Below are 18,586 nucleotides of genomic sequence, written 5' to 3'. Positions count from 1 at the left end.
CCACACGCACCTCCTCCTCCTCCTCCTCCTCCTCCTCCTGCTGCTGCTGCTGGCTGCTGCTGCTGGAGTACAACCCTCTTCTGTAGTACTCCTCCACTGGGCTCGGTCTCGTGTACCACCATGCTCCTGCTGTTCGGGTAAACCGTGTTCAGAGGGCTGAGCGTGTTTACAAAGACACAAAGTAGAGCAACAGTTCCCTCGACGACTGTTGAGAAATATTAGTTCTTAAACTGAAAATATGGAAGCCTTTATTATATTATCTTGTAACAATAATTACTGAATAAAATAAAAATACAAATAAATAAAATTATTTATAAATTTATATTTATATATTATATATAGTTGAAATAAGTTGTATATATACACATGTAAATATATATAGTAACACTAATTACTGAAAACATTGTAGTGTCTGGAATGACGTGAGACTACGACAATAATAGTAATAATAATAATAATAAAAGATAAATAAAATAAAAATAAATAAAATAAAATAATTTATATTTTTTTATATATATTATATATAGTCGATATAAGTTGTATATATACAGTATATATATATATATTACTGAAAACACTGTAGTCTCTGGAGTGACATATAGACAATAATAGTAATAATAATAATAATAGATAAATAAAATACAAATAAATTATATATATATATACACACATGTATATTTGAATGTATATGTATATATATTTGAAAAAGTGTGATAAGGTCACAATAAAGTCAATCCTATGTGACAGACTGTTCCTATAGTAGACTAATATATAAGTTGTTTTTATTATGATAGTATACAGAACAACTATCCCATACGATAATAACAATAATAATCTTAGAATATTTCCAATATGTTATAAACACTGAGGACTTAAAATAGCTTTGACACTTTTTAAAATTATATAGATGATTATTATATTTTAATTAATATTATTATTGTTTGTATATTATTTATTATTGTTTTTATTTATTTATTTATATAAACAATAATAAGCCCGCCTATATTTATGGTGTCCTCGAATACATTTCAGAGTTTCATTGAGGCCAACCATCACTTCTGTTTTGCACATTTTGTATCCTGGCATGTGTCATGTGTCATGTGTACTGACTTGACGCCCTGTAATTTCATACTGTACCCGCTCGCTATGTGGCACGTGCACCTGCAGCATGATGACACTGTCGTTGGTTTGTTTTCTTTTTTTCGGGACCGGCAGGCTGGCTGGCTGCGGTAATGATAGTATTAAACCCGCCTGTGCGCACCAGCGCGGCTGTCACGTTGAGCTCCTCATGGCCGGCACATCCCTGCCCGGTGACGTCAGGTACCCGAGAATGCCCGAGTGGTCGCTCGGCTCCTTCCGCCGACCGTCCCGAAGGAAGCAGCCAGCAGCCAGAGACAGAAATAGAGATAGAGATAGAAACCGTGCCAAAACAAAGCGAGTTAGTCCGGAAACGAGGGAGAGATACAGGGGGGCCTCTGTTAACTCTAAATCCTGATAAGACCCTGAAGGAAATGAAACAGCTGTGACAAATCTTTCTGCTTTTGTTGTTATGTGGAAAAAAAAACACAATTATGTCAATAAGGGGTATATTGCTGTTCCCATGTCTTTATGAATATAAGTATATATTTATATATATATATAAATATAAATATATATTTATATATATATATAAACAAATATATATTTATATAAATATATGTATAAAAACTTGTAATTTTACCCATAGGTTTTACCCATAGGTCTATTTATATATGTATATATGTATATATATATATATATACATATATACATATGTATATACATATATATAGCTAAAATTAATGGATAAACAGTTGAAATAGTGACCTAAAGGTTTGCTAAAAGTAAGAACGTAATCAATAAATACTTAAAATATTTAGCTAAAAATAGCTAAATGTAATGGGTAAACAGTTGAAACAGTTAGCTAAAAGTAATAATAATAATACATTTTATTTATATAGCGCTTTTCTAAAAACTCAAAGACACTACATAGATAAAAAGATCATAAAATAGATAAACTGTTGAATCAGTTTAGCTAAAAAATAAACAATAAACAGTTAAAATAGTTAGCTAAAGGTTAATTAAAAGCAATTGATAAACAGTTTAAACAGTTAGCTAAAAAATAGCTACAAGTAATGAGTAAATAGTAAAAATAGTTAGCTAAAGGTTAATTAAAAGTAATCAATAATCAAAATATTTAGCTAAAAAAACAGCTAAAAGTAATAAATAACTGTTGAATCAGTTATTTAAAGGTTAGCCAGAAGTATGGGTTAGCTTGATTTACCTGGAGTTACCTTGAACTTTAGGCCTTTAACTAAATATTTCAACTGTTTACATGTTACTTTCAGCCAGCTACATTTTAGCTCACTATTTCAACCGTTTAATAACTTTAAATTCAAATTTGTGTATCGTATTCTTGAAATGTTTCTGAACATCTTTAACGGCTCTAACAACTGTTGGATTTATGCTGCTGACCTTTATTCTGCTATTTTCTCCCATACAATACCTGGTGTGTTGTTGCTGCTGTTGTATCCACCATTTTGGTATGAAGTGTCTTATTTCACCCATCATGTATTGTGGGACAGGCTATGATGTAAGTCAGTCTTACATTACCTTTGTACATTAAGGTACAATTTACCTTTATGCAACAGGTAAATTAGCTCTATTCGTTATGCAACTGGCCCCTGATCTTTGGTGACACACTTAGCAGCATAGGTGTACTATTACCTCAGTTTAGTTTGACTCAACACAAACCGGTGTCTTGACTCTGAGTATGAAGATAAATGAGGACATTTACAAGGCATCATTTGTTTTGCTGGACACATGGTATGAGATTGAAAGCTCATCTGGACTTGTTGGTAGAGCTCGATAAATACTTGGCACGCAGAGAATCTTTTCAAGAAAGCCCCTGATTAATGAGGATATAAGCAATATTAAATCCACCCGATTACACACATTCCACTCGTACTGCCGACACTTGCTGGTTTCAGAGACGCATGTTTTCCAGCTGACAGAGTGTAGTTTCTCTGAAAGCAAACAGATTAATTCAGGATGTGGTCTAGTTTAATTTCTGAACTGGAAAACACTGGCTGAAATTCCTGTATTTGACTCGTGTATTGTATATTGTCAATAGGTGGCATTTATAATGACAAAAACGTCACTTACAGTACAGTGTGCATATTGGATCCTTCAATTTGATTTGGGTGATAATGTATGAGTGTGTATAAATACACTTCCAGGCAACCAGATTGTTGAACATTACAAAATAAATGTTTTACTTTATATGGATAATTTATAATAATAATAATACTATAAAATCACCTCAACAATAAACAAATGCAATATGAAGGAAAGGATAATTACATCAATTTTAATAAATAATTCTACTTTAATATACAAATTGACAGTGCTTAAGATTTTTTAGTTAATCCTAACATTCATGAATTACAATTTTTCTATACAAAAGCAAAGCAACAAACTTTATGTACACATAGTAGTCCAAAAAAGAGATCATCCTAAAAGCATGAAAACCAACTAGAACATTTTTTAGTGAAAATTAACATAAAAGTTAGTGACTCTGCACGAGCAGCAAACATGTGTCGGACTTTAAAACAAAGACGAAAACAGGCACAAATGGAACATGTTTGCTGCAAAAACAGGAAATTACGCTAATGATGTTAATTACAGTAAAAGACTCCTGAGCAAATTGTAATAGCATGAGTGATACCGAATAAATTACACAGTATATCCGACTGACAAGTCAAACCTTCTAAATGTCCTTTAGAAACAAATTAAATAAGAAAGCAAATTTATCATAAAATAAGTTAGCAGTGAGATATGACATTTAGGTGAAAGAAAACTATATATATATTGCTCTCACACAATATACTATCTCTATTGAGCGCAGTTGGCACTCAAGAAGTACGCACATTTTCAAGAAATAAAAGAAAAAATAATTGAGGAGCTTATTAAATATCATCTCTATATTTGCGTAAGTAAAGACAACTACTCCCTATTTTATCCAGAGACAAGAAAAGTACAAAAAAAAAAAAATTGGCCCACGCTTTTAAATTAAATAAGACATGACTGATGGAACTTAAATCCACGCACCAATGAGGTTGCATATTTAAGTTAATATATTGCACGACATACAAAAATAAGACATTTAATACTGCTTGTTATGCCAGAAATATAAATAGAAAACATTAAAATAAAAAACAAAAAACAAAAAACAAATGGGACTAATTCCTCCTGTCCAGTCATCTATATTTCAAGTTCAACCAGTAAAGGCCATGTGTTGAGAAATCCAATTTATTTCTACATAGAAAACATTTGGCACCAATTCCAACTGGACTGAACAGAGCGAGGCGGGTGAGTGTTACCGGAGCAACACATGCGTGGGGGTAGAGCTACACATCGCCTTATGACTACCTATGTTACAGTGGTTCCCTACTGTTATAAATTACACTCAGTGCAGTTAGACATGATGTGCAATCTCAGGGCCGTGTTACTTGACCTTCTTATGCAGGCTGCTGGGGGTTGGCGTTCATGTGCTGAGGGTGTCCCAGCAGGCCGATCCGCTGCTTCTGCTTCCTCTGTTCTGTCATCTGAAGAGCACAGAAAAGACAGATAATAAAAAAATAATTCTGTACCTTTTGTTGGCACGCGCTTCCTTCGTCTATGGAATATACGCTGGCATCCTTCATCTTCATCGATCACTTTACAGAAACTAACGAATGCTGCACAAACTCTGCACACTGCTGATGTGAAACGGATTCTTTTGAAATCCTGCCGGCCTCGTCATGCACATGTCCTCTGACGAAAGCAGCACAATACAAACAACTAATACTGAAACCCAGTCAAAAGAAATTTCAAAGATCAAGCAAAACACATGAGTCATAACACAGGTGCTAACCTTTATACCAGCGGGGAACAAGAACAGCCTTTCTGCTAAGAATTGACTTTATTTAACATAAGGGAGCGATTTGCACCTCGACACTGAAACGCAACAATATTAAGAGTGAGAAGACAGAGTGGTCTTGTAATGAGTGTTCCAAGAGAAATAATTCTGCGTAGAGGAGGCTGTGTTGAGAGGAAAATATCACTAAAACACATCAATTGGACAGCCTAAACTCAGTTAGCAGTAGAATGCTGGCCTTTTTTTTTTTTTTTTTTTTTTAACACTATCATTTTCTAATTAAGCCAATTTTACTGAGAACGCTTGCAGCACTATTTTCCTGTTTGTGCTCCGCTCTGAATGAAAAAAAGCCTTTTACACATCTGCACAATCATACTGTTTGAATTGTTTGTAAATAAAATAAGTCAAAACAGGCCTAACACATGTTCAGCTTGGGCTGAAATGTGACCGATGCTGCTGTGCCCTTCACAGCTTGCAGCAACACAATAATCATTTCCCCCTGTCTGGGTCAAAATGTCTCGGTAACATTCACTTCCTCACAGATAGTTCTCATTTCAAGGGTAAGAGACATTTTTACTATTCTGTTTACTCGGAAGCGGGGGATTGCAGCAATTGTGCAATTTAAAACCTGGAAGCACTCGAGTCTCTAAGTGTTTATTTATTGCAAAAAATTGTTCCCATATTCTCTAACCAGTCTAATGAAAAGCAATTATTTTTTAAGGAAATCACTCTCTTAATTCTGTGCTCTTCTAAACATTGAGAAAGGGTTTTATCCAGTTAATCAATCAATGGATAAAAAGACAACCAATAAAAACGAATCAGATAAAATCAGGTTGAGAGCCTCCCGAGCTGTGCTGTGAATTATGACTCACCACCTTTTGCATTTAGTAAGCTCTGCATCTAAAGGGCAAAGAGCGGCAAACAAACAAACCTCGAGCAACAGTCTGCTGTCGCTCGTCACTCACTCATCATGTTTTTCCCCACGATGAAGTCGAGAGACACCATAGTCTTTGTGACTTTAGTTTAACCGACCTGCTCTTTGAGCTCCGTCAGCTGGCCCGACAGGTTGGACACCAGTTTCATGGTGGACTCCAGTTTCTCCTGCAGGCTTCTGATCTCGTTCTGCTCCCCGTCTGCATCGCTGCTGACCAGCGACATGGCCCGCATCCGGGGGAACCAGTCCAAGTTGTGGTCCTGGTAAACACAAATCGTCACAGATGGTTATGGCCAGTACAGCAACACTATGGAACTTCACAATTAGGGCTGTCAATCAATTTAAATATTTAATCACAATTAATCACACATTTTTTATCTGTTCAAAATGTACCTAAAGGGAGATTTGTCAAGTATTTAATACTCTTATTAACATGGGAGTGGATGAAATATACTGCCTTATGCAAATGTATGTATATATTTATTATTGGAAATCAATTAACAACACAAAACAATGACAAATATTGTCCAGGAACCCTCACAGGTACTGCATTTAATATAAAAAACATGCTCAAATCATAACATGGCAAACTGCAGCCCAACAGGCAACAACAGCTGTCAGTGTGTCAGTGTGCTGGCTTGACTATGACTTGACCCAAACTGCATGTGATTATCATAAAGTGGGCATGTCTGTAAAGGGGAGACTCGTGGGTACCCATAGAACCCATTTTCATTCACATATCTTGAGGTCAGAGGTCAAAGGACCCCTTTGAAAATGGCCAAGCCAGTTTTTCTTTGCCAAAATTTAGCACATATTTGGAGCGTTAATTAATCTCCTTCGCGACAAGCTAGTATGACATGTTTGATACCAATGGATTCCTTAGGTTTTTCCTAGTTTTATATGACGCCAGTATCTTTACTCTATTAAAACTGAGCCCGCTACAACCTAATTTTTTTTGCAAATTGCGTTAAAGAAATTAGTGGCGTTAAAAAGAATTTGCGTTAACGCGTTGTTATCCTGTTAACTTTGAACAGCCCGAATCGCAGTCTTTATGATACTTTCTTAAATTTGCTGTACGTTTTGCAATTTTCTAAGAAGTGATTATTGTTCTTTCTAAATTTAATTTAGAAATTTAGTTCATGTAATTTTAATTTTGCAAATAAACCGATATGAGAACTTTAAGAACTTTAAACATGCACTATCTTCACTTTACTTTTACACTTACTTTACTATATACTTACACTTTACATCCTATATACCACTTTATAGACATTACATCTGTAAATATTATATGTGTTTATTGTACATACTACATTTATTTAATGACGGACTGTACACACTATGTTAACCCATTCACTCTGTATCTTTTATCTCTATTTATTGTTTTTATTATTTTTGTATATACCTGAACCTCTCCTGTGTTTCACTCTGTTTGCTGATGTTGCTGCTTTGACACCCGAATTTCCCTCCGGGGATTAATAAAGGTTTATCTTATCTTATCTTATCTTATCTTGATGTAATTTTTATCTTTCAGTATATGCCTCACACATTACAACATAAATGGGAAAAAAGTGTGAACAAATGTCAAGCCTTATTTGATTAATGTTTTTCACTGTAGGCCCTCTGCTTTGTCTCTTTGGCTGCGTGCAGTGATTTGAAGCCTGCTCTAAAAGCGGACTCAAACTAATCTTGAGGGACTTTCCATATTACAATCACATGGGATATGAGGGCATTCTTGAAACTACTCGGAACAGGCAGTTCACTTATCGGTGAGATGTTTCCGTCACCAGTCTTGCCATACACACAACAAAACTTACAAAAAGCTGTAAACTAAGATGGAGAAAGAAACTTCCTCATTTTATAATACACGCATCGCCTCACATGCAGCGCTGAAATAAACGCGCGGCTCCTGAATGCTCCTGAGAGCCACAGACGAGAACTGTAATAAAGTTGTTACTGTACAATATCTCCTGGCATGACTGACACCTCTGATAAGTACTACCGGCACACTGGTGTCAGCAGCAACCGAGAAGTATCCAGGTTAAATACGTAGATTTTATCAGTTCTTTCAGAACTCTGAAGTAACTGTTGCAAAGTCAGAACTGAAGGAGCGATTAACTGCCAGCGAATCCTGACTGAAGGTGTTGAAGTTTGGCATACTATGAGCACAAATCATTTCAATATGGCCTGATGGTTTGTTTTGAGAACAAAAAGGCAATTTTACATAGTCAGAGGTGTGGGATTATTTAAAAAGATTTCATTACTGGTTGGAATTTTAATGTGTTTTATACAAAAACAACGAAAAAAGTCTGTTAAAGTTATAATCCTTAAGATTTCCATAAAATCATAGCCTGTTTTTGAGACTGTATATGCACATTTAGCACAGATACTGCTCTATTTTTCTATTGTACATTGTAAATATAGCTTTCTTCTCTATCTATTTTATTGCATATTGTTCTTTCTTTCTTTGTGTATTTTCTTGTATTTATTTCTTATACATACAAATTTCATTGTACGGGGAAACTTGTTTTTAACTGTGAACATGACAATAAACACTTTAACTTTGACTGTATATGGTTGAAATTTTTTTCAGCAATAGCCATTTAATGTATTTACATTCAGTAATTGTGTCTCTTTATAGTCTATATAGTATAGTCCGACATTCCTGCACTGGGTTCAAATTTCCTTCACATGTACGAGGGATTCAAAAGAAGCGATGTTTACATGTAATCATTGATATCTGCCTCACTGTTAACTGCTGTATCAGAGCTGTATGAAGTCACTGCTAATGCAAACCCAACATTTCTCACTGCATTCAATGGATGAAACTAAGGGTGGATTTTATTGTGACTCAGTCACAGGAAACACAACGGATTTGTCACAGAAGGTTGGTGTTGTCGTTTATCAAAAAAGCGTCTCAACGACTGTTTACTGCCCCCAGAATTCTGGGAACTGTAGTGTTACCCGCACTTGCTGTAATCACGGGTGTCTCCAAATCAACCAGGACTGAAATCTTAAGGATTAAAATGTTTATTTTTTTTTTTAAAGATGCTAAATGCGAGGTTGGGAGCATTTCTATTGCCTTTGCAAGGCTCTTAACATGGCGACGACTGAGCGGGTGGCTTGCAGCTAACGCTGCAAACCCACAGAGGTAAGAGTGTTAACCTGGGGGGAAAACGGGAGTGTGGGCGCTACGCTTCCGCAACGGCACCGCTGGTCATGACGGCGTTATCAGCTGTAACCGCCGTATGAGAGCATGCAAAACTGACAGAGGCAACCCAGCAGCTACCTCCTCAGGGGTTGCTGAGTTCAAACTGAGGGCCACTCGGCTGCATTCTTTCACGCTTCCCTCTCCTCCGGCACTCGACCACCACATGCCAACGTTATTGTGTGCTGTCTGAACCTGCTTCCCCAATAAGCCACGGTCATGGGAACGCATGAATTTATGTTTCATGTTCCCATGCCACGTCGCTATTGTGTGTCCCTTAAATCAGCACAACCATTAGTCCTAATGCAGCATGAATGAAAACGGCAAAGGATGCTGCGTAGCCGCTGAGGTCACCGTCTAGAAACAGAGCGGTGCAGAAGAACTGGTTTGGAAAAAGTCCCGTAGGTTTCACTGGTTGATTTGGAGGCGTAGGGGGGCGAGTGAGGTGGCCGACAGAACCACAAACCAGTCCTGGGTCAGACAGCAGCAGGAGGGGAATCACACAACAGTAAGATAATGAGCAGCACACAGTCATTCTGAGAGGAGGAAAGGACTGCTGTGAGCAAGTTCCACTTCCTGAACGCGACAGTGTTTACCTAGTTCACCTGCCCCCCCGCCTTCCCCTCCCCCCAACACACGTACACTTCTTATATCTGCACACAGCTCTGGCTTTTCTCAATAAACTTACTTACTCTAATAAATGCATATTTATATTCCTTGCAATATGTATTATATCTGAAATGAAGTAAGAAGATGTAGTGTTCTATCATTACAGCGCTTTAATTCATCTAACAAGTCCGTCTGTTTGAGAATAAATAATTACAGATCTCATGCATTTTTTTCCCACACTCAGTTCTGCTCATATGATGCTAAAAAAAAAAGTACGAACTCATGACAGTGGTAATTTCCCCATTTTGGATCCTGCCTGCCGGCCAAAAGGCACACGTGTGTTTGTTTGACGACATCGCCTCCAGCAGCCCGGCCCCTCTTTCCATCCCCAGTGTTTACAAATGAAAGCACTTCCAGTAAACCGAGAAGCGTAGCCACGACTTAAAACTCGACATCACGCTGGTTCAATGGAAATGACGGAAGTACATTTTTCATTATTAAAACCGCACGGCCATGAGAGAGAGAAACAGGATGCTGTGTGGTTAAAACAGCAACAGAAAACGTCACAGTCATGCCACAAGCCACCTGACGAGCTGACAGCCCACTCAGTCAACAAATATGCAAATAAATGCCAGAAAAAATATCGCACATCCGATCCAAACAGACACAGACAGATATGGTTTCAGCATATTTTGCTGTTTTGAATGTTTGTGGCTGCGGATGTTTCAAATCAGCTCGCGGAGCCGGGGCATCCTGCAGTGTTGAACGCATTAAGAATGAGGGCAACGAGTGTGAGCCAAGCATCATCTTTTTTACACCTTAGATGTGACACTTCTCTCAGAGCCCTCCACCATTGACGTCAGTCCCAGTCATTGTCAGAGTGATCTGGCTTCTATACACCCCCTTCTGTCCTGTCGCTTCTTCCACATTACTGCAGCATCAAATGAATCGAAACACGCAAGACGCAGTTCAGATCGAAGGAATCGGGCCTATACAAATCATGTTCTATAAATAGTGTGGGAAAAATCTGTAGCAGACTGCATAAAGATCTAACAATGATAGGGGCATATAACCGATAATTCAGTTGGACACAATACAAATATTAAAGGTAGGGTTGGTAATCTTGAGAAACTAGCAAGAGTACACGAGATTTTAAAAATTAGGAAACCGATGAACCCATTCCACTGTTGCCAACTCTTTTCCGATGAAAGTATCTAACAGCACGAGCTGCTAAAGTCCTTAAATCTAGTGAGAAAGTTGGCAAAACTGACAGCCGTCCCTTTAGGCTTCCCTCCAAAGCCACCCCCCAAAATTAACATTTATGAATGTTAACAACGAACATGGCTTTTGTAGAGGCTTGTGGAAGATAATGATATAACAAAAAATTAGGGCTGTCAAAGTTAACGTGATAATAACGCGTTAAAGCCAATTCATTTTAACGGCATTCATTTCTTTAATGCATTAATGCACAAGTTGCGATTTTTAGGTTGTAGCGGGCTCAGTTTTAAAGCTAAAGAGACGATACTGGTATCATATGAAACTAGAAAACCTAAAGAATCCATTGGTACTATGTCAGACTAACTTGTCAAAAAATTTATTTGAGCAACATTACCAACCCTTCCTTTAAATCATTCTCCCAAAATTATTTTTATAGTGTTTTGCAGTTGGTTTGATTTCTACATTTATTATGCTGTGTGAACCTTTGCGTGGTTTTATAATCATTACTCAACGCCATGCTACAAATAGAGTGGGACAAATGGCGTGTAAATATATACAAGTTCAATAAGTATAATACAACAAAAACTATACAACCTATATAACCACAGAATTTAACACAGTATGTAAACTTTAAATGTGAGAAATAATAGAGAAAGTGTATGACCTACTAACACAAACTCTGGATTAAGTTAGTCACAAATGTTACTGCTTAATTAGATTAGAAAAATGTGTCTTGATAGAAAGCATGATAGCGTTTTCATTAAGAAGGGCAAAATACATAAAGACACAATATATGATTGTGATGTTTTTTTTGCCTATTCCAATACTACTAATACTACTACTACTACTACTACTACTACTACTCCATGGTACAAAGAAAAGTGGGAACATTTTTGCTAAGTCTGCTCACCTAATGAATTTTAAATTAAATTATTTAGACATTGTATGTTGTATTTTTGCATGCATTTTGTGTTTTTCAATATTTACAAAATTAAATAAATAACTGTCGCATGTCATCCCTCTCTCTTTCGATACATGTCCTGTCTGTATCTCTGCTATCACTATCAAATAAAACCAAAAAAGAATAATCTTAGAAACAAACAGACATTGTAGACTTCTCAGGCAACAAGACCCTGGAGGCATCAAACACTTGCTTGTGAAGCTGAGAGTTAATGTGAAGGATGACTGGGTCAGCTGACGGGTCATCGGGGTCTTTCTCCGCCCAGCTTGCCCTCTTAAACCTGCTGGTCAGAACGCTAACCTTAACAAACTCATTTAGGCTCAGTGGGGTGTAAGGTTAACTGGAGAGAGGATGGGGGTTAATCCCAAAATCAGGTGGTTCCTCACAAGACTGAGCGCAGCAGATCAGGGCATGAAGGCACCCAAGTGTGCTGAATGGTATCTAATGAGAAACTGTGTCAGAAACCAACAGCAGCACAAGTGCGTCAAGGAAGCAACCACTTCAAAAGAAGGGGGAAGAAGGGGCTTTCCTTTGGCAGTTAAAAACGCTTTCTAATTGCTCTTAGGCTATGACTATGCTGCAACAATCGAAGAATCCATTGTCTTTCTTGGTTTTTATTTTTCAAAAGTTTTCCACAGAGTTCGTCAAATTGGGCGCGCGCGTGTATCCGTTGCTCTTGTTTCGTTCTTGTAACGTCAAACACAAAAACTTCAATATTTTTATGGTAATATAACCTCTGCTAAAGCTCGCACCAGTTTATGATTTAAATTTTTTTATATCAGTTTAAATTGCAATGTTGGACGTTCTGTTTTTGAAATCAACATGGAAAAAAATTTACCTACAAATAAACCCTTTCTGAGTAGAATACACATATCATAATATATAGATATAAATAATATAATATAAAAAAATATGAAATATAAGGCAATAAAAAGTTCTAAATGTTTTTTTGATAGTTCAATAACTATATATATTTTTAAATGTTAATTTAAAAAGAGAGATATCCTCACGCTGCTGTTTAACATAAACCATGAGGTCTGATCATGAGGTTATATGCAGGGTGAGACCTGTGTCTGTTGAGACCCGTTTAATGATTAAAGCATGGCATGGCTGCTTCGGGGGATTAACACATTTTATGCCGATGGCGGACTCTGTCTGAATGCTAATTCTCCATTCACAAAGCTGACTGATGTGATAATACTTTGGAGGGATTCAAGGTCACGGAGGCAGGGATTACATAGTGCAGTCCTGGGACTCTGGGACAGATGAGGTAAAAAAAAAACAACAGAACATACACTGCCCATCGCTGGCGCAGAGAAACAGAAAAGGCTGCGGTAACGAACTCTGTCCAAACCCATATAACTCGGATCGCTGGTGTCACGGCGCCTTCTGTGTTGTTTAGGAGTGAAGGTTAACCTCAGTAAAGACCACAGCGGCAGCTGTTACAGCGTTGCACGGTACTTCTGAATGTGTCGTCTCTGTAGCGCGTGTACTGTTCCTGCAGTAGCAAACTAGGTGGGACAGAGCTTTATTTTAAAGGGAGAGGAGCTTGAAGAATTGAGGATTTGATCACTACAAGTATATTTGATTTATTCCCAACATGACCCTATAATAATAATAATAATAATAATAATAGACCCTGCAGTGTAGATTTGAAGGTTGTGATTGTTTGTAAGACTCTTAAACAGTTAAAAAGCTAAATGCACGTGTACATCCTTACCCGGATCATTTCCGCCACATAGCTCTCCGGGCCGGTGTACTCTGTGGAGTCCTTGACCTTCACCAGGACGATGAAGAACAAGTAGTGCCACATGTTGTGCTCCACTTTGATGTGTTCTTCGAAAGTCACCGTCTTATTGTCAAACTTGTCTCTCTCCAAACCTACAAAATGAAAGGATACGACCCCAAACGCACGCACACACATGCAGACAACCACACACACGTCAAATAAACACGATGCTCTCATTTCTTTGGAAGAGTGAAGAAATACACGCTGTGTGGCAACATGACATCATCATCCTTGTGACCTCAATGAGGATGACTTAAAACAAGAAAAAAAGAAGAAAGAAGAGGAAACAGGGTCACAAGGGAATGGGCAGACAAAACAGGTCAGGTGAGATCTGCTAAAAATGTTGTTGTTTGTCACACCAAATCCCTACAATCTATTTACATTCTTGCATTGCATTTGCAAAAGAGGAATAGCCTTTAATAGTATTGCCCAACACAGGGCAGCAAGACTGACCAGCGCTGACCAATGATTGATTAGATGTGTGACTGTTTAGAGACGGATGAGGCCAGAGTCTGAGTGAGTGTACAGTCTGACATGGTCAAGACCCACACGGCAACAGGAAGAAACACTCCTCCTCCACAGCAGCACCTGCCATGACTAACCGTTCATTCTGGGAAGAGGAGGCGTTTGGTTGTTTATACTGTTCTACCCAGAAAAACAGCCCCCATTTTGCACAGAGGCCTGATGCAGAGCTGCAGTCACACACTCATACGAAAGCAGGATCAGAGCAGACCACTCGTCTGATTCGTCTCGATTTCATCATCATCCGCAAACCTCGGCATTCACACCTGCTGATTGTACGGTGCGACTAACGCTACACAGCAGTATCGCTTCGACTCGAGTGGAACGGCGAGGTGTTTCCGCCTTATCGTATTCTTAGTAGACAGTGCAACTACTATACAGTGATGATGGGAAAAATATGTGTCAAAGGTCATGAGTCACATTCTCCTGATGTTGACGAACCATAGTGCTGACGAAGCAGAATGTCTTTAATGGTAAAAACAAAATACTAAGACAGCATTAACCGGTCTTACAGTAATTGGATTTGCATCACCATTCAGAACTATTTTAAAAATGATTATCTTCATTTATTTCCTCACCGCAAATAAAACATGTTGTCTTCAGGATTTCCTCCTTTTTCTGCTTCTCACTCCTCAGGTCAGCAAACGTGTCGATGATGACACCAAAGATGAGGTTGAGGACAATGATGATGACCATGAAGAAGAAGAGCAGGTCGTAGATTACCCTGGCTGCGAACAGGGGCTCCTGTTGAAGCCAAACAGGGGAAAACTTGTGAGAACAAGAAACATCAGCTGGTGTCACACTGAGAATATCATTATCACCGTGGGAATATGTTTAGAAATGATGTGTACAGTAGTTCACAGAGAGCCAGAATCTCCACCTTATTTAACTATGACTCAAATATTTACAAATGTAGGTTGACAAGTTGCTAGATATTTACACAGATAACAGTCATATTTACCATTACGGAAATTAGTTATCTAGTTAGAAAGTTAGTTGCAAGATCTCAAGAGAGTGTGTTGTTGAGTCGGAGAAAGGTCTCAATAATCAGTCATCCTCTGTGTTCACGTTCACTTCTCCCATTAGAAGTTAATAGACTCAGGACATACCGCTAGTCTCTTAAGGCCCTGACACACCAAGACGACGGTCGGTGGTCGGACAGTTTGGGGCCGTCGGCTTTGGTCTATTCGTGTTTTTTTTTGGCCAATTCAGCATGTGAATCGGTGGCGGAGCTCGTCGGTGATAGAAATCACTCTGATTAGCTGTTCAGCTTAAACAAATTAGTGCACGAGAAGAGAAACGGAGGTGAGGAAAGCAAGCCAACGGGTATAGTCAAGAGGAAAAACACAGAAGGCTCTTCTCATTTTTCATCTTCATCTCATCTGATCATTCCAATACACAGATATTAGAATGGTGTGAAAATGGTCGGCAAACGCCGCTATGTTTAATGTATGTATTATAACAATGGTTTGTACATCCACAGTCCTCGGTCTTCCAGTTTCCCTTTTTTTAATGACGCATATTACAGACTACTGCCACCCATAGGTGTGGAGAGTTATTACATCTCACGCAAGCGCAGAACGCACGTGGTAGTTTGCCGTCGGCTGTAGTCTTTGCGGTGTGTTCGAGTGCAACTTGTCGGCCAAAACAAAGGCGACGCGTGGCGACACAACCGGTGGCCTTCATCGTCGCTAGTTCTCTGATGTCGGGTTAGTATGTCTGGGCCCTTAAAGGGACGGGGCAGTGATGAAACCCACATGACACAGATACAGGAAACTGACTCTCAGTGCACCGTCTCCTTTCTGAACGGTCTCGGATTTAACTCATTTATAGATATGACAACAAGGCTGCATGTTGACCAAATATATAAAATGAAAAAAGTCAAGTCATTCATGTACATGGACACTGATATGTTGAGTAATTTTGAAAACTGAGAACAGAATCTTAGGAACTGCTCTAAATCTAACATTTGAGCTGTGAGATTTTGAGTTAAAATATATCAGATGTCAAGTTTTATTCTCCTCCTTACATTTTTCTTTAATTTTACGTTCCAGCCAGATCAATAAGATCCTCCACCACTTTTCTTTTTTCCTTATGTGTCCCGTAAAAGTACCGGTGATGAGAGTGTCTTCTGTTTTTATGCCCCTAAACTGTGGAACTCGCTGCCTCAAGCTCTCTCAGTATTTTTAAAAGGAAATTAAAGACCTATTTTGTTAATCTTGCTTTTAATGTGAAGTAATTTTATAACCTTAGTTTTTAAGATTAAATCATTGTTTTTTTTACACATTATTTTTATCCCTGGAATTAATCGTTATTTTATTCTACTGACTGTTATTTATTTATTATTATTATTATTATTATTATCATTATTGCAAGTTTTAGTCTTGCAAAATTTAGTTTATTGTTTTTTTCTGTATGTTTGTATGAAATAAATAAATAAAGTTGAGTTGAAATATGGAGACCGTTTAGATCAAATGTTGCTGCTGTCACTGGGATGACAGATTGGAGTGACTCATCGTGCCCTCTTTGCATATACAGGCTACTACGTATATGAGCCATCCCTTGTGTGTCAAACACAACCGGACACAACTGAAAACAGTACAGAGAATTCACATGAATGTTAAGCTAACTGAGATTTATATAAGTATGTATGAGTCAAGCCCTCATTCTGGGGGTCAACTGCAGATCTAACACATGTTGTGGACGAGCTTGTCTTCATCCTGGATAAGTACCATTAATGCTTTTTTTCTGGTCAACTCTGGTTAAGTTATGAAAATCCTCTACGCAACCTCTTTGACCTACCAACAGAGCAAGTGTTTCTCTCACAGAGAGACATACTGTAGGCTTCGCTGCACTTCCTACAAACCACCTCATCCTTTGGATGTGGAATCATTTTGGAAAATGAATGATTTTTAAAACTTGTAATCTAAACTCATCGGGTGGGTGATTGTGATTTGGGTGTGATTTCTTCCTTGTTGTTTGTTGTGTTCCTGTGCTTTGTACCTCTTTGGATGGCTTCCGCAAGACGTCCCCAACACCTCCTCCACTCCTGAGGCCGTGACTCAGTACTGTGACAATGCACATGAGCAGCGAGTCACACGACCGCTCCTTGTCCTCGATGACCACCGCTGACGGCTGCACGGCGACGGAAGCTATGGAGACACACCGACACTGTCAGACAGTCATCCTGTCTATTACCAGTCAACTTGAAACCTAACTCCATAAAGAGGAGAGGCCTCTAAGATAACAACTACACTAAAAAATAGAAGACTTTAGTTCCAATACACAACCAACTGGGGCTGACCCCTCTTAGTCGGTCGCTTTGGTCTAAATCAACTAAGATTTCTTTAGTCGATTAGTCGTTTTTAGGCTTTTTTTTTTCATGCTGTGAATGCCTTATTTCTAAGAAACTTATGAGCTCTGATCTCTGGTAAACACAAGATTTAAAGTGGTGCTTTTGTGTGATTCTTTAGTGGAGAAACTCAGTTTTACAGATCTGTCGGTTAAATTAAAGCAGCAGTTGGTAGAATTGGAGCAAATATGATTAAAAAAAGTTATTTTCATAAAAGGTAATCTGAAAAAATCATGTGCCTCTGTGTCGTCCGGTGCTCCTAATGGCATCTGCAAGATTTCACACACTGGAGGAAAACAACCGAGCTGGAGCCTTGCCGTCTCTGAGCAGCTGTCAATCACTCGCGAACTCCGACCAAACGGTCAAACTAGACAGCGCTGATCAAATACGAATCAATATTCTGTTACTGTAATGCCTATTTCTCTCCTCAGATGTGTTCAGAAACATCTGGTATTGTACTGTTTAGCTGTAACATGAGAAAGTTTGGGACCCAGCAGCCATGTTGAGATCAGTTGAGGAAATACCAAGCACCACCCACCAGCCGGAGCACGGCCAATAGGAACGCTCTCTCTCTCTGAAATGACCTGTGATTGGTCAAAGTCTCCCATCACGGGCTAGATTTTTTAAAGCCTGAAAACAGAGCCATGAGGAGGTGCAGAAGTCTAGTTTTCTCTCAGAACACTTTGATTTACAATATGCTGAAAGATTATTATGGGATTTTCTCCCAATCATGCCAAAAATATACTGCCTACTACCTCTTTAACTAATCGATCAGTTGACAAAAACGTGTTAGTGGACCAAGAAACCCTCATTTCATAGTCTATTATCAGCCCCATCAAGGGGGTCTGTAGGACATTTTAATCTCTATAAACAGATTCTGCATTCATATGCATGAATCTGTAGACAAGTAGTATTGACCAATCACATTTGAGCAGGATTTGGTTGAATGCAGGTCTACAGGCCGTGTGGAGAGCAAAAGAGGCAGAATGCATTGGCCGAAATGCCATCTCAGAGCCCACCGGCTATCGTCTCACGATGATTTAGCTTTTTATTGGTT

At 38.4% G+C, this 18,586-nt stretch overlaps 1 protein-coding gene across 8 annotated transcripts in view; it reads right to left on the bottom strand.

Moving 5' to 3' along the window:
- Positions 1-3,362: 3,362 nt before the first annotated feature.
- The window catches only part of itpr1b (inositol 1,4,5-trisphosphate receptor, type 1b), a 123,484-nt gene continuing 108,260 nt past the window's right edge, over positions 3,363-18,586 (bottom strand). For all 8 annotated transcript variants that reach the window (XM_074651148.1, XM_074651231.1, XM_074651306.1 and 5 more), the window contains 5 exons: positions 17,181-17,329; positions 14,756-14,921; positions 13,587-13,747; positions 5,969-6,130; positions 3,363-4,625 (listed from right to left, as the gene is read on the bottom strand). In XM_074651148.1, the coding sequence (XP_074507249.1) occupies positions 4,539-4,625; positions 5,969-6,130; positions 13,587-13,747; positions 14,756-14,921; positions 17,181-17,329 (725 nt within the window). In that variant the 3' untranslated portion in view covers positions 3,363-4,538. The remainder of the gene's footprint in view (positions 4,626-5,968; positions 6,131-13,586; positions 13,748-14,755; positions 14,922-17,180; positions 17,330-18,586) is intronic.

The sequence above is a fragment of the Sebastes fasciatus genome, chromosome 1, assembly GCF_043250625.1.
Source record: "Sebastes fasciatus isolate fSebFas1 chromosome 1, fSebFas1.pri, whole genome shotgun sequence".
In the NCBI taxonomy this organism is placed as follows: domain Eukaryota; kingdom Metazoa; phylum Chordata; class Actinopteri; order Perciformes; family Sebastidae; genus Sebastes; species Sebastes fasciatus.
This window is presented reverse-complemented; position numbering and strand designations above follow the sequence as displayed.